The sequence below is a fragment of the Falco biarmicus genome, chromosome 5 (assembly GCF_023638135.1).
Source record: "Falco biarmicus isolate bFalBia1 chromosome 5, bFalBia1.pri, whole genome shotgun sequence".
NCBI classification, from domain to species: Eukaryota; Metazoa; Chordata; class Aves; order Falconiformes; family Falconidae; genus Falco; species Falco biarmicus.
In genome coordinates, this window is record NC_079292.1 from 20,770,298 (window position 1) to 20,791,692 (window position 21,395).

Consider the following 21,395-nt stretch of genomic DNA (forward strand, 5'->3'; position numbering starts at 1 on the left):
AGGCTTCCACCTTGTTGGGATTGCTGAGCGGGCCTTTCTGCAGGGATCTGGGGTGGTGGGAGAGCGACCAGCTCCCCATCCCTGCAGCCCCGTGGGAGCTCCTGGGGTTTTCCAGCCACAACTCTTTGCCCTGCAGGGGTTTGCCAGCATGCCTGACCCTGTCAAGTTACTACCTTGCAGGTCCTGGTGCTGCTTCGCTGGCTTCCCTGCAGCACGGTGCTGCCCGGGGCGGGGAGTCCAGTCCCCAGCCACCCCCAGGCTGCCTGCTCGCCACGCTGGTGCCATGCACCCGCCAGCTGAGGGAAGATGGAGTGTCTCACCGACACTTCTCAGCCTTAATTTGAGAGTGAGTAAGAACAGGTTTGAGGAAGGTAATGACAGCTCGAGAGTGGGGGCCCAGGGAAGGAGCGGTGTGGAAATAGAATGGTGAAGAGCTCTGTAAGGGAGAACAGTGCCGTCCAGTTCTTCAGAGGCTTTAATTTTAGCTCTCTATAAACATCTCATTACTAAGCGGCTCATCCAGAAGAACCTCCGAGAGTCGTGACTTTCAGTGGAAGCGCCGCGCTGGGAAAACACGAGCGGGTCCTTACCACTCTGCGCCAGCCGGGAAGAGATGTTCCCATTAACTCTACTTGAGGATGTTTTATCTGGGAATGAGGGACCCAAGAAGGGAGGTGTTCCATCATTGTAAGGAGCTTTCCCAACAATGAGTTGGTCGTGTTTTGATTGGAGTTGCATGTAGACAGTTTGCTTCACCACCCAGTTCTGTCCCATTCCAAACTGTTTGTCCTTCTGATCATTATCATCTTGTGTTTACAGAGAATCAAACATGTCCTCAAACATCACCAAGGCGATGGCTAAACACAGAATGAGTTCATCTTTTCCCTATTTTTTTTTTCTTTTTTTAATTTACTCAGGACAGGACAGGAATTGGTGTTCTGCGTGTGACTTTGTCTCTTTGTAGAGACTTTTGCCTTAGATACCACAAAAAGGACCTTTGTAAGAGCTGAAAGTTTCTGTGTCATCCTGCTCCTGTCCTGCAGACTTGCTGCCAGGCGCATGTTCTGTATCTGGTTCACATCTGCCTCTGGCCCATGGCCATGTGTGAGGTGCTCGTGCCTTGGCTGCTGTGCAGGCATCTGGTGTTCCTGCAGTCTGAGAAAGGGTTGAGTTTTGTCTCTTCCCCAGTTTCTTGTTCTGTGAAACTGCACTAAAAAAAAAATGAAGACTCATGAGTGGATTATTTATTTGCCTGGCTTGCCTACCCCCTGCTCCCATGCAGACAGACTAGGCGGCCATGCCTGCAGCAGGGGCTGGGTCTCCTGGGGGCGGCTGGAAGGGGGACAGTGACAGTCCAGAAAGTGCCACTTCATGTACACATGTATCAGCAGAGCGGCTTCTCTCCCCCACCGGCTGTGTGGACCAAGCTGTGCTCCCTGAGATGTCTCACGGGTGGATGGCACGCTGTGGTCGGCACCGCCAGGGTGGCATGGTGCAGTGGGAACAGGGGCGTCTCCTCCCGTGCCGGTGGGATGTTGCTGGGGCGCGGGGACAAGGGCAGTCTGCTTGGTTGGTTTGGGGTGGGTGGGCTTTCCCCAGGGGAGGGTTCAGGGCACCCGGGATGTAGACTTGGGTCTGCCCTGGTGGCTGGGAGGAGCAGGCCAGCCCTGGCCCCACCAGCACCGCACACAGCCCTTTTGTTTTCCTCCATAGAAAAGCCATTCTTCGTGCTCATTTCATAAATATGTAATGAGGGAACAGTACAGTCATTGTCCTCTGAGCAGACACTCGTCGTGTTGTTCTGGGGCTGCTGTGCCCGCTGGTGCGGTGGGTTTGGTGGGACTGGGGGAGGACCTCGGTCTCTAGAATGAGGATGGCTTGCTGTGCTCGGTTCTATTTCTGCCTTATTCTCCACCCCTACCCCCCAGCCCCCCAACTTCTCCACTCATGCAGTTAACAGGAGTGCTAAGTGGTAGTCCTGCCTTTCTCATCAGGTCAGCGTGAGAGGTGTTCTCATAGGAAACTTTTGAGGCCAGCAGGATGAATGCAGAAGCCTGGATGTGAAGATCTTGCAACTATGGAAGATCTCAAAAGTGCTTCTCTCTTACTAAGAGTGAAAGAAATGAGAAGGGGTTTGGTCTGTAGCCTGCCTCTGGAACTTCTCTTCTGGGGTGAGGTGTGATGGGTAGAGCAGCAGAAATAAGAGCTAGTGATAACTTGGCCTGTAGAGGTTGTACCTGAAAGTGAAACAGCAGATATGGATATAAGTGAAAAATAAAGTGGTATTTCCTGGTTGGCATGCTTGAGAGGGGAACCACGCAGCTCTGAGAGCTTGGTGGGAGCTGCTAGGCTGTAGGCAGGTGTCTGTCCCCGTGAGGATTCATCTGTTCTGGCTAGGACAGGATCCTGCTGAACCGTCCTCCAGCAGCTCTGGCGGCTGCAGCAGCTTGTCTCCTGCTTGTCTCCACTTGGGACAGTTGGAAGCTATTGACTAAGATTGTGTGGGCTTTTTCCCTTTTTAAGCTGTTGAATTATTTTTCCCTACAAAGTGAATTTCATTACACAGGGGAAGAGAGGCAGAGATATGGGGAAGGTGGTTGTAGCTCTTCGCTATAAGAACTGCCATAGCTTGTCACACGTGGTTTGATAGATTTGTGGGTTGGGGTGGTGGGATATGAGGGTTACCTGCAGCTCCCACACCATCAGCATGCGCTGCTGTGTGTTTGCAGGTCAGACCACGACGTTTGCAGTGCTCTGTGCCATGATGCAGCTGAGCAGCTGGGCATGGCCTGGGGAGCTGATGATGCTTGTCAAGGCTTTGCAGAGATTGCAGCCTTGGACTGCTCCCTCTCTTGTTCCTGGCAGACCTTTCCTGTTTGCTGAGCGGGCGTGAACAGGGGGAGCTTCCTGCTTTTGCTTTCTTGTCACAGGCGTCATGCGGCCAGGTGCTGAAGCATGATCTGGCTTGGGTTCAGCTTTGATGGACTGCAACGAGGATGTGTTGCTCCCTGTCACCCTGGAAAGCTGCAGAGGGGAATGTGGAGCCTGCCCGAGCCTCCCGGACCTCGCTCTGCACATCACGCTGTTCCCGACAGTCTCATTAGTTTTCCACAGGAGCTGAACTTAGTGCTTTTGGTTTTTACTTCCAGCCATCCTGGGTAGTCAGGTGCTGGTTTGTATTAAATACAACCTACACGTTTTGCGTGAGAATCGCTCCCCCAGGGCTTCTCTAGAGAGAGTGCTTGTTTTCTTCCCAACACCTTGCAATGCCCCGTTTCTTGCTGGCCAGCACTTGGCAGCTGTGCTCCTGTGCCCTTGTGCCAGGGGCCACCACCTTGCATTGCAGGTGGAACGGAGCATTGCTGAAGGGTGTGCTGGCAGGTTAGTCAGACCATAAAGTTAGTTGATGCAATAGCTCCTATTTCTTGTGGGGTGGTTGCCCAACCACTGTTTGATCCTGCTTGCGGCCCTGTGAGGCTTACGTGGATCGTTGCTCATTCCAAGAGCACCATTAGTGACTTTCTCAGTAGTCCAGTCCCTTTGCATCTGATGGAGCAGGCTTGCAGGCATGGTTTGGGTATGTTGCATCACTTACCACAGATCTTAACAGTAAGTTCTCAGGTCCCCTTGCAGGTTGTGTTTTGTGGCTTCATGCCTTAGGGGTTAAATCTGTTTTGTAGGAAGCCACTTCAGTAACTACAGTCAGTGCTTTGTAGCGTAAAGTATTTTACGATGCTTTAAAACAGCTGAACTTTCAAAATAATTTCTGCTTTGAGATAGTGAGCAGCTCTTGGAAGCCTCTGCTTAACACCACTTCAAAGAGGTGATGAAGTTGAGGTCCATCTCCCTGTACCTGGGGTGCACTGGCAAACCGTTTTAGTGTTTGGAGCAATCCCCCTGCTCTCTCCTGGCAGAGCTAGGCACCCCCAGCCTCTGTGCTGGAAGCCAGGAGCGAAGGAAGCCTGAAGCACATCTTGCTCACGTGTTGAGGACTTGTGAGCTTCGCGTTCCCCTGTATTATATCATACTGAATTTGTGAGGTTCAGGGGTGTGGGAGCTGTGTCTGAGCCTGCAGAAGGACTGATTTCTGGAGTCTGACTGTACTGGGTGTACCGTGTTGCTTGGTGAAACACCCTCCTGTGCTTCAGTAACCTGAGAGCAGAGGGCTTCAGGTTCAAGCGCTGGAAAAGGACTTGTTCCAGACAAGATCTGTTGCCTAAAAAGCATGTGAAAATTAACTTTTCCTGCAACTCTTCTCACCCTGTCATTGCAGCATTCTCCACAGAGAAAGTCCAGCTCCCGCAGTGGCTGGAGAAGCTGCTGCCTGGTTGGGTTCCTTGTGGCCAGACCCCGTGGCTTCCCAGGAGCCTGGCCACTGGGACCCAGACCGGGATCACCTGTGCTGGGCAGCTGGGGCTGTGACATCTTTGTGCTGGCTGCTGTGCACCTTGCTGTGAATCAGCACAACCTTGAAGCTTTTTTCCTGCAAGCTGGTAGGCAGTTGCTGGGTGAGTTTTCCAGGGGAGGTGGACACCTCTCTGCAGGGGACTGGAAACACTCTGGAAACAGGGCCCCGTGGCTCAGGAGATGGAGTCCTGGCTTAGTCTTTCTGCACGGTGTTCACAGCCAGTTCCTCTTGTCACATCAGTTAAGAGACACCAGGAGTGAGGGAGGCGATGGGGAGTCCCTCGCTTGGCCACGACCCCACCAGACTGAGAACCGGCCGTTCCCAGAGAGCATCCCTGGCATGCCAGTGCTCACTGCTGCTGGCCTGCCTGAGAGTTAAGGTCATCTGGTTGTGTTGTGTCAGCTGAGTGTTTAACTTTTTGCTTATTTAGAATTTCCTGTATTATGATAACATCTCATAAGCTTCCAAATATAACTTAACGCTAATTTAGACCATAACAGGCTGCCCCAGGAGCAGTGAACAGGTGTCACCTTAAGTTGTGCCGGCCTTTTTGCAGCACAGTGGCAGGAGGAGGCAGGAAGGAAGATGCAAAGTGAAGCAGCTGTGTGAAAGCTGATGTTTGCAGGCACACGTGCTTTCCCAGGCATCTCGGCTAGGGACAGCAGAAGAATCGACGGGGCTGGTTCAGCTCCCGTCTAGAGGAAGGGACACACTGATCAGACAGCCTGATATGGCCAGTGAGTGGCTTGGACACTGCGTGTGTTGAATGATGGGAAGTAGGAAGGTAAGGAGTAATCATAACAGGCTGCCTAAGGAGCTGATGAGGAAAGGTCATAGGAGCAATCAGCATGGATTTGCCAAGGGGAAATCATGCCTGGCCAACCTGATAGCTTTCTGTGATGGAATACCTGCCTGGGTAGACAAGGGGAGAGCAGTGGATGTTTCTGCCTTGACCTCAGCAAGGCTTTTGACACTGTCTCCCGCAAGACCCTCGGAGGGGAGCTCAGGCAGTGCGGGTTGGACGAGTGGGCGCTGAGGTGGGTTGAGAACTGGCTGAACGGCAGAGCTCAGGGGGCTGAGATCAACGTGCAGAGTCTGGCTGCAGGCCTGTAGCTCATGATGTTCCCCGGGGGTCAGTGCTGGGTCCAGTCCTTTTCAACTTGCTCATCAGTGACCTGGATGAAGGGACAGAGGCACCCTCAGCGAGTTTGCTGGTGATACCAAGCTAGGAGGAGCGGCTGACGCACCAGAGGCTGCGCTGCCATTCAGCCAGACCTGGGCAGGCTGGAGAGATGGTGGAGAGGGACCTCATGGAGTTCAGCAAAGGCATGTGTAGGGTCCTGGCCCTGGGCAGGGAGGGCCCCGTGCACCAGCACAGGCTGGGGCTGACCTGCTGGGAGGCAGCTCTGCGGAGAAGGGCCTGGGGGGTCTCATGGGCAGCACGTTGCCGCTGGGCCAGCAGTGTGCCCTCATGGCCAAGAAGGCCCCTGGGACCCTGGGGGGCATCAGGAGGAGCGTGGCCAGCAGGGCGAGGGAGGGGATCTCCCCCTCTGCTCTGCCCTGGTGAGGCCTCGTCCGGAGTGCTGTGTCCAGTGCTGGGCATCCCAGTTCCAGAGCGACAGGGAGCTGCTGGAGAGGGGCCAGCAGCTCTACAGAGAGGATGAGGGGGCTGGAGCATCTCCCTTCTGAGGAAAGCCTGAGGGAGCTGGGCCTGTTTCAGTTGGGGAAGACCGAGAGGGGATCTTGTCAATGTCTACAAACACCTTAAGGACGAGTGCCAAGAGGACGGGGCCAGGCTCTTTTCAGGGGTGCCCAGCGACACGACAAGGGGCAACGGGCACAAACTGCAGCACAGGGAGCTCCACCTGAATATGAGGGAGAACTTCTTTACTGTGAGGGTGACAGAGCATGGGACCAGGCTGCCCAGAGAGGCTGTGGGGTCTCCTTCTCTGGGGACATTCAAAACCCACCTGGATGTGACTGTGCAGCCTGCTCTGGGAGAACCTGCTTTAGCAGGGGCTGGACTAGGAGATCTCCAGAGGTCCCTTCCAACCCGAACATCCTGTGATGCTCTGAAGGCACCACGTGGCTTGGGTGGCCAGAATTTGTAAGTCAGACTGCTTGTTAATGACAGTTGCTAAAATCGGGATGTGCTTAGGTCACATATCGGTAAATAACGTGGCAGCACTTGATTTTGAGAAAACCGAGGAGATCATGTTTCCCCTTGCTCTAAACAACTTCTGGAGTAATTTCTACATTTGCATTGAGGATGATCTCTATCTGTTTCCCCTGCAACCAGGAGAGTGAGAGTGAAGACACGTGCACTTGTAGCAAGGCTGCTGGAGCAAGCTGTCGCAGAGGGCACAGGTCTGGGGGTGCTCGCCAGGGGCAGACTCTTGCAGAGCTGTAATTCTGACGTGTGCGTCTAAAAGGATTTTTCCTGTCTGTGAAGCTTGAGCCAGGTCATTTGCACTTGGAGGAGGCAGGTCTTACTCAGTGCTTTTGGCTGTGAGCACCTTGCAGCGATTGATGCTGTCAGTGGCGCTGGGACCTGGCCAGGGGGGAGACTTGGTTAACCTGATGCTTGATGCTATTTTCTTCACAGCTTGGCACTGACCTTTCCATTTTGGTCATCAGACTATAAGTGGTAACTTTTCTGATGCCTTGTTCTGCTAAATTCAGCTGTGGCTGGCTGGTGGTAAGTGGAGTGGTAGAAACAGGTCTTGGTGCCAGAAATAGTCCTTCAGTGGTGCACGTCTTCTGGTGAAGCTTCTCCTGTTACCTGGACCCATCAGCAGTCCCAAGGCCAAAATCCAACTGTGCCAGAGGGAGGCTGGTGGTGCTTGTCTTCGCAAAGACAGCAGGCCTTGCTGTAAGGGACAGGAGAGGTGGTGGTCCCCCGGGACAATGCAGTGGATGCAGTAGTCCCTCAGCAGCTTTGCAAGGGACTGAAACAGCCCCCCTTTCCAGGTGCTGCCTGCCTCCCTGGCTGTGCCTAGCCTGTGGCAGGAGCAAGATCCTTCTCAGGATTTCCAGCTTGATCCACTGGAGGATTTTACCATGAGCAGCTTCATTGCTGAAAGGACACGGCCAGCATAGAAGTGCTTCCCCAGCCTTGCAGGCTGCGAACGCCGCGGGAATTTCAGCAGTGGTTTAGCCATTGCTTCAGGCTGTCCCAAGAGCTGGCTGCTACCAGAAGGGCTGGCCCACTCCCCAGGGTGCTGTTCCCTGTGCTTGCCTGCCCAGCTAGATAAGGGCATGATCTGGGAGAACAGCAGGTTTCTTTATTTGGGTTATGTGGGCTGGTGGACAGGCGTGGGTGGGAGTGCTCCCCCCAGCAGTGGGGCAGGCTTCAGGTACCAGAAAGCCACAGGGAAATGGCAGCTCTGGGGGAACCTGAAAGTAAAACCGAGCAGCGTCATGCCATTGTTTGGGGAAAATGTCAAGTGCCGGATTGTAGATAACGAGCAATGAATTACAGTTCAAAATCTGTATGTATGATCTTGTGTTAGCGACACAAGGAAGGAAACTTGAACGTGACCAGAGATCTGCTGCACTTCTGCTTTGCCTCTTACACACTTTCAGATAACAAGTTTGTGAGCTGTTTGCTCTCGACTCTATTAAAACCAGCGCTTTTCGCTGCAGCAGGGGCAGTGCTGCCATACAGCTGTGTTTGTGGAAGGGGCCAGGGTCTCTTCTGTGCTGCCTGTGTTGGGCTGACACAGTGCCAGAGCATCCTGGTGTTGCTTCCAGCCTGGCGTTACTGGAAGCTGAAATTGCCAGCTGGGTACTTGCTGCCTGCCTTCTAATCCCCCTCTTGTCTCTGCAGGGAGTGGGGATGGACAGGGACAGATACTCCAGCGTTTCCCGGAGAAGGACTGGGAGGACAACCCCTTTCCCCAAGGCATCGAGCTGGTGAGTGTGCTGTCCCTCGGGACTGGGGCCCTGGGGAAGCATGACCAGCATGTGGGGCAGGTGATGTCATGGCACTGTGTGCATGCATATCACTGGGCACTGCTGGGTCTGACTGGGGGAGCCCATGAGAGAGAGGTTCCCACCTCCCCCCCAACACAGCTCCAGCTCTGGAAAACTGTGGGATCCAGCATGCCACCTCCCAGCCATGCTGCGGCAGAGCTATCCAGAGTCAGTCGCTGCTGTGCACCCCGCCTGGGGCTGGCTCCGCTCCCAGCCACTTTGCTCCCCCTCCTCCTCTGGGATCAGCTGCTGGGGACGCTGGAATGCTTCCTAGAGGAGCTGCACAGATGCAGTGTCAGTATAAATAGCCCCGTCACAAACAGCAGGACTCTGCCGTTGCCAGGCCTCTTCCAAGTGCTTTGCTGAGCAAACCGCCTTCCTCCTTGGGCTGGCAGCATGGGCTCACCCTCCGGCAGGCCCGGGTGTGCTCTGTTTGCATCCGCCCGGTGAGGAGGGTGCCTGGACCCTAGATCCCTTCCGCAGCCGTCCGGACACATTCGCCTGCTGTTGTGAGTCCTTTGAGGTTGCAATCATTGCTGGGTCGTACCCATAAAGTGACACACCCAGTCTAATTTGGCACTGCGTGGGTTCTTTGCAAACCAGCTTTTAACTAACAAGGATAATAGGATTGTTCTCCTCAGCTGCTAAATTTGAGTGGACGTTCTTCTCAAACCCTTCCCTGCTGCATTGGTGCTGCTATTGAGGAGCTCTGAAGGAGATGAGCTGGTGTCGCACTGCCAGCAAAAGTGAGTGGGCTGGGCTGCCCGTTGTCCAGACCCCTTTTCACCCCTGAACTGAGTCCCCTTCTAAACTGCTCTCCTCCTCCTTGCTGCTCTCTCTGTCCCTGCTTCCTTGTTTCCAGCTGAGGTACAAAACCCAGACACAGACAAGGCTTTACAGCTTCCTTCACTGCCTTATGAGCCCCACGGTGCTGGGATTATCCTCGCCCCAGGGCTCCTCGAGGCCTTGCAAGTACCTTTTCCATGCTGGGAAGTGTGAGCGCCTGCAAGGCCGGCACGTGATGGTCAGTGCGGGGACACTGGCCAGCTGAGAGCCCCTGTCCTCCCCTGGAGCAGGCAGCCAGGAGCAGCCAGCCCTTTCTGCCTCCGTTGGTGTGCGCAGAGGGTTTGCACCTCCCTGTTTGAGCAGGAATTGCTGAAGGGCATGCTTGCAGCCCTGACCAGAGCACTTCTTTTGGCCAGGAGACCTGGGTACCCACTATAGTGAAGAGCAACCTGCCCTGTTTCTGCTCCAGGTGCCTGTGCTTCCCCGGGGCTTTGCTGAGGGAATGGCCTTGGCCTTGGGAGCTCATTTCCTCAGAGCAGAAGTGTCATGGGCACTTGAGGACTGTGAGTTGGAATCTCTGAACGTGCACTGTCCATGTGAGGGCTGCCTTGGTGGCCCAGCCAGTGTCTTGTTTCATGGCCTTGGGCAAGTTCCCTGTGCTGTTTTAATGCTCGTTTTTTGAGTGGTAGACCTGTGGCCACCCCTGCTTGCCCATTTGGACTCATCCTGCTCTTGGCTGCCCACCATGTTTCATGGCCTTATCCAGAGCTGGTGGTCATCTCCATCTTTGTGTGCAACCAGCTTGTGGAGCGGAGTGGGACACATCTCTGATCCTTGTCCTCATTCCTCTGCCCTGTCCTGGGCACTTGGCTTCAGCAGTTGCCACTGCAGCCACCACATGCCATGTGCCCACCAGCAAGTATGGCAAGTCACTGGGATCAGCGGTGGTGGCCAGCTTATCTTCCTATTGCGTGCTCACTGTAACTCCAGCACAATTTTGGACTTCTATGTGCTGTTTTGTCTGAGGCAAAAATATATATTATTTTTCTGGTTAGTGTTTCCTGGTTGTCCGCAGGGGACTTGGGAACTGTCCCAAGAAAGAGGAAAGCTGCTTTTTTTCCCAAGGGTCAAACTGTCCAGCCAAAAAATCCCTGGAATTTAAACAATTGGAGCCCCGTCCTGTTGGGAGCCAGGGGTGGCTCTGAGGCTTCCCACAAGCTGTCAGGAGGCATCCTGGGTGAACAGCACGTATGGCTGAAATTAAGGCAGCTTCCAAAAATTTGACTGAGCCCACTCTGGGGGGTTTTGCATGGTACGTTACATTGCAGTCACTGCTATGTTTCTTTTTAACAGCTTTTTGGGGGAGAAGGTTTTCTGGAGTGTGTAGGGAGCTTGGATTTGTAGCTTCTGCCATTGCGCGCCATCTGACAGCATTTCCAAACAAAAATATCTCATTTTAATGGGTGGAAGTTCCTCTGAAGAGAGACACAGGATGTGAACGTGTCTCCTCTGTGGCAGCATCCTTCCCTCCCAGGCCAGAACTCTCTCCCGGCAGCCCTCGAGTCCACGGTGGGTTGTGCTAGCTGCCCTCGCCAGCCTGGTGTGGGCACCCTGGGGGAGCAGGATCCCAGGCCCTGGGGCATCTGGGAGAACTGGGCTGTTACTGCCGGTGGAACTGCAGTATACCAGCCACAGGTAACCAGGGTTACTGGTTGCAGTGCCTGTGGCGGTACCGAGCGAGGTGTGTGTTACAGGGGTGGTGATCCCTGCTAGGACCAGTGGCTGTCAGTGTGTGCTGCAGTGCACTGTGCCCACTGGTTCCTTCTGCTCTGGCCACAATTAGTGCAGTTCCTCCTCTCCCTTTCACATCCCACCTGCAGCACTGGTCCTTACATCCTGCTGTACCACAGCCCCGCAGGTCTGATTAACACAGTGTGCTATTTATATTTATATGAGGAGAACTTCTTTACTGTGGGGGTGACAGAGCACAGGAACAGGCTGCCCAGAGAGGCTGTGGAGTCGTCTTCTCTGGGGACATTCAAAGCTCACCTGGACGTGACTGTGCAGCCTGCTCTGGGAGAACCTGCTTTAGCAGGGGCTGGACTAGGTGATCTCCAGAGGCCCCTTCCAACCTCAACCATTCTGTGACTCTGGGACTTCCCATGTCTTAAGGCTGCTTGTGGACGGTTGTTGCGTAGTGCAGACTGTGTCATCACACCTACTGGGTCCATCCAAGCCTCCAGACATGCTTTGCCTCTGCCAGCATGCACTGGCACCCGAGCCAGCATACTGGAGACTGGAACTAGATGATTTTTAAGGTTCCTTCCAACCCCGATCATTTTATGATTCTATATGCCAGTGTTCCCTCTTGGCACCTGCGTACTGGAGAGTGTTGGGGTTTCTGCTTCTCTCTGAGGTTAAACAGTGAGAGCCTTTTGTTTTCCAACCAGCAGGTAATTGCCTGCGTGTTTGCAGCTTCAGTCTCCTTGTTTGGTGACGGTGAGCATAGGTTTGTACCAGGTTTGCTGCCTGGCTGCCGGGAGCACTTGGGCAGAGGCATCTGTAGGAGAACGCTGCATCCTTGCCCTGGCCCCCCATGGGGGTCTTGGTGGGGCAGGGTCTGCAGGCCTGGGCCAGGGTCTGTAATTCCAGGGGGTGGTAATGTACTTGGCTGCTCGCAGAAAAGCTTCTTTTCTTGCTTTGTGTTTGTAAGATGGTGGTGGCTGAGTGGAGCCTCATCTGGTGCATCCATCTCAACCAACAGATCTTTTCTTTGCCTCTGGCATGGAGGGACCTGAGGTGGGCAGCCAGCAGCTGAGCCCGTGCAGCCAGCGGCTGTTTTGGCTGCTCTCAGGAGAGAGGAGAGGTGTCCCCACGCTTCGCCGTGGGTTTGATCAGGAGTGGAGTGGGCAGCTCCTTGTCCAGTGGGATGGTGGTGACTGGTGGCTCCTCGTGTCATCCCTCCTGCCTGGCAGCCAGCTCTGCTGCAGTGTTGTGTTGCCCTCCCTTAGCTTTCCAGGGTGGAAATAAATGATTAGGAGGATGTCTTGGGACACGGTAGGCTAGATCCTTGCCAAATGGATCCTTGCAAACTTGGGAAAGGCCAAGTTTGTGATGTAACTGGTGGAAGAAGAAAAGGTGGTAAAGCAGCGCTGATCCGTGCAATGCTGTGGAAAACAAGGCTTGCCAGACAGACACAAACATGTTGTCATGAGAGGTTGGTTTTGTTGCTAAAACTGCTCTAGGCAGTGTCTGCAGAGCCCGGCACGCAGCTCTGCCTTCCTGTGGGTTTTTTCCAAATAAACGGAGGGCTGTTGCTCTGGAGAGGCTTTGGTGCATCCCAGCTGGGGCATCCAGCAGCACTGGTCTGTAGGGGAGCTGCAGCCCATCCTCCGGGTCTGTCACTTCCATCAACACCTCACTCATCCAAGATTTGAGACTTTCTTCTCTTCTACAGCTCGCTCTTGTTCTCCATGGGCACCCAGCAGCACCGAGATGTGCTGTAAGAGAGAGCATGGCTGCTGCAGTGCTCGCTGTGCGGAGCAGGTCCTGCACGCCCCGGCGGCAGCGTGGAGCCCTGGCAGCATGTGCCATGTTACTGCACCACGCCGCTGCGTCGGCAGGCGTGGGCTGTGTGGGCAGCGGGTCATACCGCCTGGGGCAGACCACTGGGAGTGCTGGGTCTGCCCAAGTGGTGGAGGGAATGGGTATGGGGTGAGCACCCACGGAGATCTTCAGTTCAGTGTGGGGGGCCATAGTTTTGTCTTCGTTTAACTATGGCACTTTCCGCGTCGCAGAGTGACGCATGCCACTGCTGGTCACAGTCAGGCTGCTTCTGAGGGTCACTTGTTCTAATCACCAGCCAACTTGTGCCTGTCTTTCATGGAGAATGTTTGTCCTTTCTAGAGGATCTAGCTCAAAATGAGGCAGTGGTTGTGGAGGTCAGATGTCTGTGTGCCTGGTGCTTTACAAACATGTGGCTGCTTTATGTTGACTTAGCATCACAGAATGGTTTGGGTTGGAAGGGACCTTAAAGACCATCTAGTTCCAACCCCCCTGCCATGGGCAGGGATAGGGACTTCTGCAGGATAAATCGGCCGAGGAGCATTGAGTGCAATCAAATGGGGCTGCAAGTGACTCCAGGCCATAGCCTGGGCGTATACCCCAGCAGCATGACCTGATCCGGGGTGTCACCTGCTGTGGTTTGAAGTGAGCCGTGCTCTTAGCAGGTGCTATTTTTAGGAAGCTGACCTCTTATCCTGTGGCTTGGGAAGAGTCCCAGAGCGGCTTGGAGCCCAGGTGGGTGTCAGGAGCCTCCTGCATCTCTCATGGTGGGACCCAGGGCTCTGGGGGCCCTTGCTGAGCTCACACGTCAGGGACAGGAGGTGGTGGAGCTATGCCTTGGCCTGAGCAGGTGTAACCTTGAGTGAAGAGGTTGAAGTGTATTCACGTTTGTGTCATGCCATCATTTCCCTGCACCTATTTAGCGGTGGTGTAGCTGCCTCTGGAATGGGCTGAGACTCCTTGGCACAGAAGTGAGCCTGTGCCTGCTGGTTATGGTGAAGTTGATGTCATCCTGAGTAGAGGAGCACTCCAGGGAATATGAACTTCCATTTCTCAGGCCTCAGGATGAGCACGCTTGGCCCCCGAGATGTGGCTTGCACATACCTGTCTCCACAGGATGCACTTCATGACACCATGGTCATGAAGTGCATCCCTCTGCACCAGGATGCAGCAGTCGGGAGGTGCTGGGTGGGACCCAGCAGCAAACTCCTTGAGGGCAGAAGCTTTGTGTGCTTTGGCCTTATCCTTTCTGCGATGTCTCGGAAATGTTTGTGCAGAGCGGTGAGCTATGGGTTCATTGCAGAGCCCAGCGAAGGGAGGAACCCCCTTGTTGGGAGAGTGACGCTGTGTGCTTGCCCTGATAGCTGCTGAGCCGTACCCCTTGGGCGCGCCGACAAGGGGAACTGGGCAGGAGGCAGGCTGGTTTGAAAATGGCACCAGGAAGAAGAGGCCGTGGGACTCATGTTTACAGGGACATCTGTGGCAGATTCTGGGAAGCAGCTGCGCGAATGCTTTTGCCTCACCTTCCCGCTGCCGTACCTCTGGGCAGCTGAAGAAAGCCAGCTTGTGCAGTGTGGCGGATGTCCAGCTCCTATGGCTGTGGCTGCACCAGGCTGCCCAGGGGAGCAGAGGGGGGTCCATGCGGCAGTGTGTGCCTGCACGTGGAGGGGTGAACAGTCGGAAAACTTCAACAGGTTGAAACCAGCTTTGATTTCGCAAGGGTATGGGCTGGAGCAGCGATTTCTGCAGCTTTGTGGCATCCTTTCTGCCGCTCTGGCCTCATTGCTACCTTATTCTCATCCTCGGGTTTGCTCAAATTGCCTTGTCCTCACAGTGCATCGGGCTGCAGCCTCAGAAGGAGCTGAGCTGTCCCGCTCATGGTGAGGTCCCAAAAGTGTCGGGAATTTTCCACCGCTCCTCACCAGCCGAATGTAGAATGCTGAGGAAATAAAGAAAAATCCCTTGAGACTTCAAAACCCAGGGGCAGTCCTGGGGCCGCTGGCTGGAATTACCCACCAGCCCTGGGAGGGTGTTTGGAAAGTCCCCAGAAACCGGTAAAATGTGTTCAGAGCTGCTTGAAGCTCGGTGTGGGTGCAGCCTGGGCTGGGTGTTTTCCAGCTGTTGGCCCCGAGGGAGGAGTGCCATCTCCCGGAGCAGATGCTGGTGCCTGGAGGCAGCCCTGTCCAGTGGGGAGCTCAGCCCAGCCCTGGCAGTGTGTCGGTCACCTTTCCTTCCCTTCCTAGAGTTTGTGCAGTGTCCGTGTGCGGCTGCCTGGCACCGTGGTGGGCTGCGAGGACTTTGCAGAGCCCAGCGAGCCTCGCAGGCTTGATGCCGGCTGCAGGTGGCTGCCTTGCACAGCGCAGCCCAGCTCCTCGCGGCCCCTGTGCTGGGGCAGCTCCTGCGGCTCTAAGATGGGTGTAAGGTGGTGGAGAGTGCCCAGCTTGGCCAGGGTGTCCCATCACTCTTCCTTCCAGCTTAGGTTTCTCCAAGCAGCTCTTGCTGTCCCTGTGGAGAGGAGGGGAAGGCGCCTGCCCGGCTGTCCCCTGCCGAGGGGACGGGATGCTCTGGCCAGTGCTCTCCCTGCTCCCGGACTGTGGCGGCTGTGGGTGCCGCAGCCTTTGCCGGGAAAGTTGGCACAGCCATTTTCTTATATACTGTATAGGTGATGTGGTGCCACACCAAGCTCCCTGTCCCCAGGAGTTGCTACCCGGTGGTGTTGGCACCTGGTGGTTTGCTTTCACGTTGTCCAGCCCACCAAAGCTCCAGGCTCCTGCTGCTGAAGTGATGCGGGGGAGCGAGGGGCAGCGGTGCGGGCAGGGCAGCCCCTCTGACTGCCCTTCCCTGCCCTCTCTTGCAGTTCTGCCAGCCCAGCGGCTGGCAGCTCTTCACGGAGAGGAACCCCCCCACCTTCTTTGTGGCTGTGCTGACCGACATCAACTCAGAGCGGCATTACTGTGCCTGCTTCACCTTCTGGGAGGCTGTTGAAAGTGCACAGGTACTGTGGGCTGCCGGGGTCAGATTGGGAAGGGTGGTTAACAGCATCTGGTTGCCTTTGGCTTTGGCCAGTGGTTCCTGCTTTCCCTGTGTTGGAGGGATCTGGGCATTGGCGTCAGAAGCTTGGGAGAGGGAAGAGCATCCTTTTCCTAACCCTGGGACTTGGCTGATGTGTGTCTCTCTAGCCTCAGAGCCACCCCAGGAATGGTGAGGGGGAGGAGGAGGAAGAGGAGCCATCATCTCCCGTTCAACCTGCGCAGCTCTTTGCTCCCAAAAGCTTGGTGCTGGTGTCGCGGCTGGACCATGCAGAGGTGTTCAGGGTAAGTCCGAAATGCACTGCGGCTGGGGCAGGGGGGAGCAGGGCCCTTGCTTGGGCGGGAGAGGAGAGCAACGTTAGTGAAGACTTCCTGGCTCTGGGAGCAGCCAGGAGCCAGGTAGTCGCTGCCAGGAGCAGGAACTGTAGGAGCACCCTGGCACAGCACCCCGTGGGAGAGCAGCCTGTCCCCAGCCTGCTCTCTGCATCCCGGTCCGGCTCCACAAGGCGGGTCAGCAGCTGAACCTGAACGGCTGACTGCAGAACAGCAAGCCAGGGACTCGGCCACGCCAAGCAGCTGGTGGCCCTGACCCAGTTTTGTGAATAGAGAAACTGTGACAAACAACCCATTCCTGTGGGAGCGTTTATCTTTGCCATCTTTATTTTCTTTAAACCTGCTGCATTATGTGGCTGTAAAAGGTTCGGTAGGGCACAGGCTGCAGGCTGGCGTGTTTACAAACTGCCTCCATGCATATTGTGCCCACAGCTCTGGGGCAGGTGGGGTGTGAGCAGCCTCTGGACCCAGCAGCCTGCCTGCCTTGCTGCTCCCTTGGTTCAAAGGGAGAATCCCCCCAGCATTTATTGTGGGCTCTCTGCTGGGTTGTCCAGGTGCTGGGCTTGTAGGAGGGCAGTGTTCTCCATCAGGCCAGGCTATGTCCTTCCTTTTTCCCCTCCCAGTGTGAGGATATATGATTCTGGGCTCTACCCTGTTCTTGAACCTCTTGTTCACAGCCAGCTCTCTGAATGGGAGCACATGGTGTTCCCTCAGGGCATTCAGTGCTCAAGGCATTAATAACTGACAGGGAAAAAAATAAATCACTCCATTCTCTGGCCTGGAGCTGCTTCAAACAGCAGAAAATCAGGGCTTGACAGACTCACAGCTCCAAACCACGTACCTGAGGTTGGAGGCACCTCTGGAGGTTTCTGGACTAACCCCTACTCAAGCAGGGTCAGCTGGAGCAGGTTGGCTAGGGTATCGTCCAGCTGAGTTTTGAGTATCTCCAAGGATGGAGACTACAGCTTTCCTGGGCAACCTGTATCAGTATTCATCCACCCTTGCAGTAAAAAAGTCTGTACACTTAGGTATTTTACTGGGGAAGTTGTCTGAGCCTAAGTCAAGCCTGCCTTGGCTGATGGGTGGTGTTAAAACAGCAGCTCCCTTCCAGCAAGCGGGAACAGTAAGACTGAGATGGAAGGGAGCATAGCATGTGATCTGGAATGAGCCTGCATCATCAGTCTGTTTCCCTTGTTGCAAGCAGTTACATCATATGGTCATCTTCACATCTGGGATGGGGTTTACCGCACCTGGCCTTTGTAGAACTGGAAACACAGGAGCTGTTCATTTTCTCAAGCCTGGGCGAGCAGAGTGAGGTCATCTGGGCTGTGGCAAAAGCCATTCTGCTTGGGGATGACTCTGGAAGAAAGTGGATCAGCTAACTTGTTCCAAAGGACAGACTTTTCCTGCCAGAGCTTCTCCCCTGGGGACTGCGCTGAAATTGTTCCCGGCTCATTTTGGTCCTTGCGTACCTGACTGCTCGTCTTCCCTGGCTGGTGCTGTTAGGAGGCCCAGTAACATTTGCATTGCACGTTTAGCTGCCTGATTTCATTGCTCAGTTGCTTGAATTACTTGCCTTCGGGATTTTTTGAGGAACAGATGAGCACCAAGAGCACTACGGTCCTGTTGTTCTTCTGGGCCTTGGGTCGTTTCCCCCTTAGCTGGGATACAAAACCAGAAATGTCCCTGGGTATCCCCTGAAGGTCTCTTGAGTGTGGCAGCTGTGGGAGCAGGGTCTGCTTTGCAGCAGAGAGTGCCACACACCTCCGACCTGCTTGAGGGGAGCCAAAGCAGCCCCACTTTCAGGCTCAGCTCATGGCAGGACATGCTGCGTTTGACTGTTGAGCAGGGTTTGCCTCTCCTGTCGCTGTTCCCTGTCCCTGCCAGGAGAAGGTCAACAGGTGGAAACCCTGCCTTTGCTCTTTGGGTGAATGGACAGGTTTCACTGGCTGAGTCTGAAGTGCAGCCTGTTACTTCCCCAGCATAAGACTTGGGTTGTTGTGGCTCCCTCCCTTCTCTGATGAGAGGTCTGTGCAGCCTGAGACTTGGACCCGTTGGTCCTCTGGTCAGCACGATGCTGGACTACGAGAATCCCTCTTGCTCAGGGTGAGGTCAAGCCATACACACGTTACCCCAGGAGCCTTCACCACTGTTTGTGAATGTGCAGGAGTGTGAGCTTGCTCTTCATTCGGTTAATCTGTAGCCTGCCTGGCCCCTTCTCTCCAAAGCAGCAGTATTTTTGTTTTCTCTTTTCCTTACTGACATGGGGAGATGGTTTGAGTTAAACAAAAACCAACACCCAGAGGATGCCTTGAAGACAAATTCCTCAAATTCCTTATTCATCTGTGTATTATAGCTTCTGTTGAATGCTGCCCTGTGCCTGTGCCCCCTAACTCCCTCTGTACTGGAGCTGGTGTTGCTTCCAGAATAGAATAGAATATTTTGGTTGGAAGGGACCTGCAATGATCATTTAGTCTCACTGCCCTGTTCATGGCTGACCAAAAGTTAAAGCATGTTGTTACGGGCAGTGTCCAAATGCTGGGCAGACCGCAAGCAGAGCAGGGCCCGGACAGGTGTCTCGGGAAGCCCTGTGTGGAGAGGTCAATCTCCTTCCCATCCCTTACTTGGCGTTTCTGGGAGACCCGATGCAAATCTGCAGAGACTGGGTGTGCTTGGGGGTGCTGGGGAAGTCCAGCTGTTTGCAGGCACCTCTGCCTGCGGAGCTTTTTGAAACACCTCTGTACTGCTCCTTCTGAGCTCTAGCCCAGGGACGCATCTGGGGACAGCTCTGGTGGGGTCAGTGCTGGAATGGGGGGGTGTTGCTGGCTGGAAGCAAGCTGAGCACGTGCTAATATCCTGTCCTGCTGATGAGGACTCACTGTGAGAGGTCTGAGGGGGAAGACCTCAAGCACTACACCTGAGAATTGACTGTCACAGGGTGTGTTTCTGTCTGGAAGCAAGTACAGGGAACCCCTCCATGCAATGGTGCTCCAAACTAGAGGGCCTCCCCAGCTGCACCTGTATGCATCTGCTTCCCACCCCGACGCTCAGCTGTGCTGTGCTTTCCTCTCCAGAACAGCCTGGGTTTGATCTATACCATCTACGTGGATGGACTGAGTGTGTCCTTGGAGAATGTCATCGGGAACCTCCTGACATGTACCATCCCCATCACTGGCGGAGCTCAGGTGGGTCACCTGCCCCTTCCCTCTTACCTATCTGTGCTTCTGCCTCCTGAGCAGCTCTGACAGAAGCAGGGATGTTTTGCTCAGCTGTATTCTGGCTTTGCTGTGCTGGGGTGAGCTGAGCAAGGTTGATTTGACTCGTGAGCAGAGTCTGGCTTGGTGCACTGGCAACTGAGGAGCTGCTGCAGTACACTGCTACAGACAAGTGCTTGGCTAGCACAGGCAGTGCCTTCCCAAGTGCTTAAAAGTAGAAACAACAAACCTCTGTGATTTGGAGCCACTCAGCTCCTACATCAGCTGAGAAGATCTTGTTGCTTTGCTTAGCTGCAGCTTGCCATGACTAGGCAGCTTGATCTGGGCTCCTTGCTCTCTCCAGGAGGGAGTACTGGGTGGCTCGACTGCCAGCTGGCTTACGTAGTCACTGATCGATCTGTGCAAACAATTGCCATGGCCTCTGGTCATTCCTGCTTCAGGGAGGTCTTGCGCCTCCATTCAGCCCTGCCTGATTGCCTGGAGAACTGCTCCAGAGCCAAGTGGTCACGGGCCATCTGTGAGAGCAGGGTCGAGTCAGCTGTAGGGAGACGGGCCAAGCAAGGCTAACGTTTGCCAGATGAGCAGCTTGGAGCTCTCCAAACCGCTGGCTTCTGCCTGTGCATGGCCAGCATCTCTGATGGACAGGCCTTGAGGAGCAACAGCCTCGCTTGTGCCCAGAACTCAGTTTCTCCTCCTGTTTTTTCCCCTCTGAGCCATGTGTTCCTCTAGCAGTCCTCCTCCTGCTCTAGGAAGGCCAGCTGGGCTCACTCGCTCGTGTGAGCAGCGGATGGGTAGGGAAGTGCTAACTGGAGCTGACTTGGAGCTGACAGAAGTGGAGAGAGCCCAGCTGGACCCTCTGGCAGGAAGCATTCAGAGAGAGCAGCGTAATGCCCTGGAGCTCTTCTGCCATGCTAATGCCTGGAACGTAACTGTGGATGTGCACTTGTCTCCTGCAGTGGCTTCACTTCCAGCTGAGCTCCACTTCCCCCAGCAAGAAATGCCATCAAATTCTCTCACCCAGGCTGCACTCAAGTGGAGGAGCCTTTGCAAGGCTGGGGCAGCACTGCAGGTTGCTGGTGCTTAGAGACAGCTTTCTTCCACCGCTGCAGCCCGTGACCATGAGGGGAGGCTGCTGTCATGAACCTGTGTGTCTGTGCAGGCTTCTTGGGCTGGTGCTTTCTGCTGGGCAGGAGCGGTGCCCCTTGGGCTCCCGCCATAGGTTCGGTGCTTCCTTTAATAATCCAGAGCAATGCGGGTCCTGGTATTTGCAGGAGGTGGATGGATGCCAGTCATATCTGAGTCCTCCAGAGAAGAAAACAGGGTGCTGCCCACACCCAGGGGGCTGTGACTTATGCCAAGCATCCTGGGTTTGCTCTGGCTGAGGGCGAGAGCCATAGCATTCCTGCGCGATCTGCCCAGATCTGGTTCCTCCCCAGCGGGACGTGTAAGCAGCAGTACGGGAGAGGAGAGACTGTTCAGACAGGGTGGCTTTTCGAGCCACTGTGGCTCGCTGAACAGTGCTTTTTGGCACAATTATTTATCACTTCCCGGTTCTTGCAGGATCAATTCATGCTGTGGGAACAAGTAGTGTGCTACGGGAAGGACAGTCTGTTGGTGGCACTTCCCTTCCCGTGCTTTACCTGTTCTCCTGCTGTGTCCAGACACCCTTTTCCAGTGTGGTAGCTCTTGCTTTTGCTTTGTGCGTGTGTGCATCTCTCCTCTCCGAGATTATTGGTTCCTGCTTGTTGTTGGCCTCTGCCTGTGTTCGTCTTCCCTGTTGTCTTGCTGTCTTTGTGTGTTTCTAACTGACTGTGCTATCTCTGTCTGTCTCTATCTCAGCTTGACGCGGACGACGAAGCAGCGGTACGCACACCTTTTCTTTCATTGGGTCTCTCTCCTCGTTAGCGACCTCTTTTATTCTTCTGGAGGGTGGCACAGGCTGCCACTGGTGCAGCGGTGGACGCTCGGGCACTGTTAGTCTCAGAGCACCCTCAGCTGTGCGTGTGTCTGCGTTGTGTCACGCTGATGGGCAGCGGGGAGTGTGTGCCTGGGCGCTGGGGAAGGGAGATGCGTTCCTGCCCCGCA

General features: G+C 54.9%; 1 protein-coding gene across 10 annotated transcripts in view; it reads left to right on the forward strand.

Moving 5' to 3' along the window:
* The window catches only part of SBF1 (SET binding factor 1), an 87,787-nt gene that overhangs the window by 38,607 nt on the left and 27,785 nt on the right, over positions 1-21,395 (forward strand). For 6 of the 10 annotated variants that reach the window (XM_056340323.1, XM_056340326.1, XM_056340328.1 and 3 more), the window contains exons 2-6: positions 8,238-8,323; positions 15,591-15,728; positions 15,913-16,047; positions 19,170-19,280; positions 21,150-21,173. In XM_056340323.1, the coding sequence (XP_056196298.1) occupies positions 8,238-8,323; positions 15,591-15,728; positions 15,913-16,047; positions 19,170-19,280; positions 21,150-21,173 (494 nt within the window). Of the gene's footprint in view, positions 1-2,062; positions 2,094-8,237; positions 8,324-15,590; positions 15,729-15,912; positions 16,048-19,169; positions 19,281-21,149; positions 21,174-21,395 lie in introns of those variants that run through there. The other 4 variants (XM_056340325.1, XM_056340331.1, XM_056340334.1 and 1 more) reach the window with 2 other exon arrangements.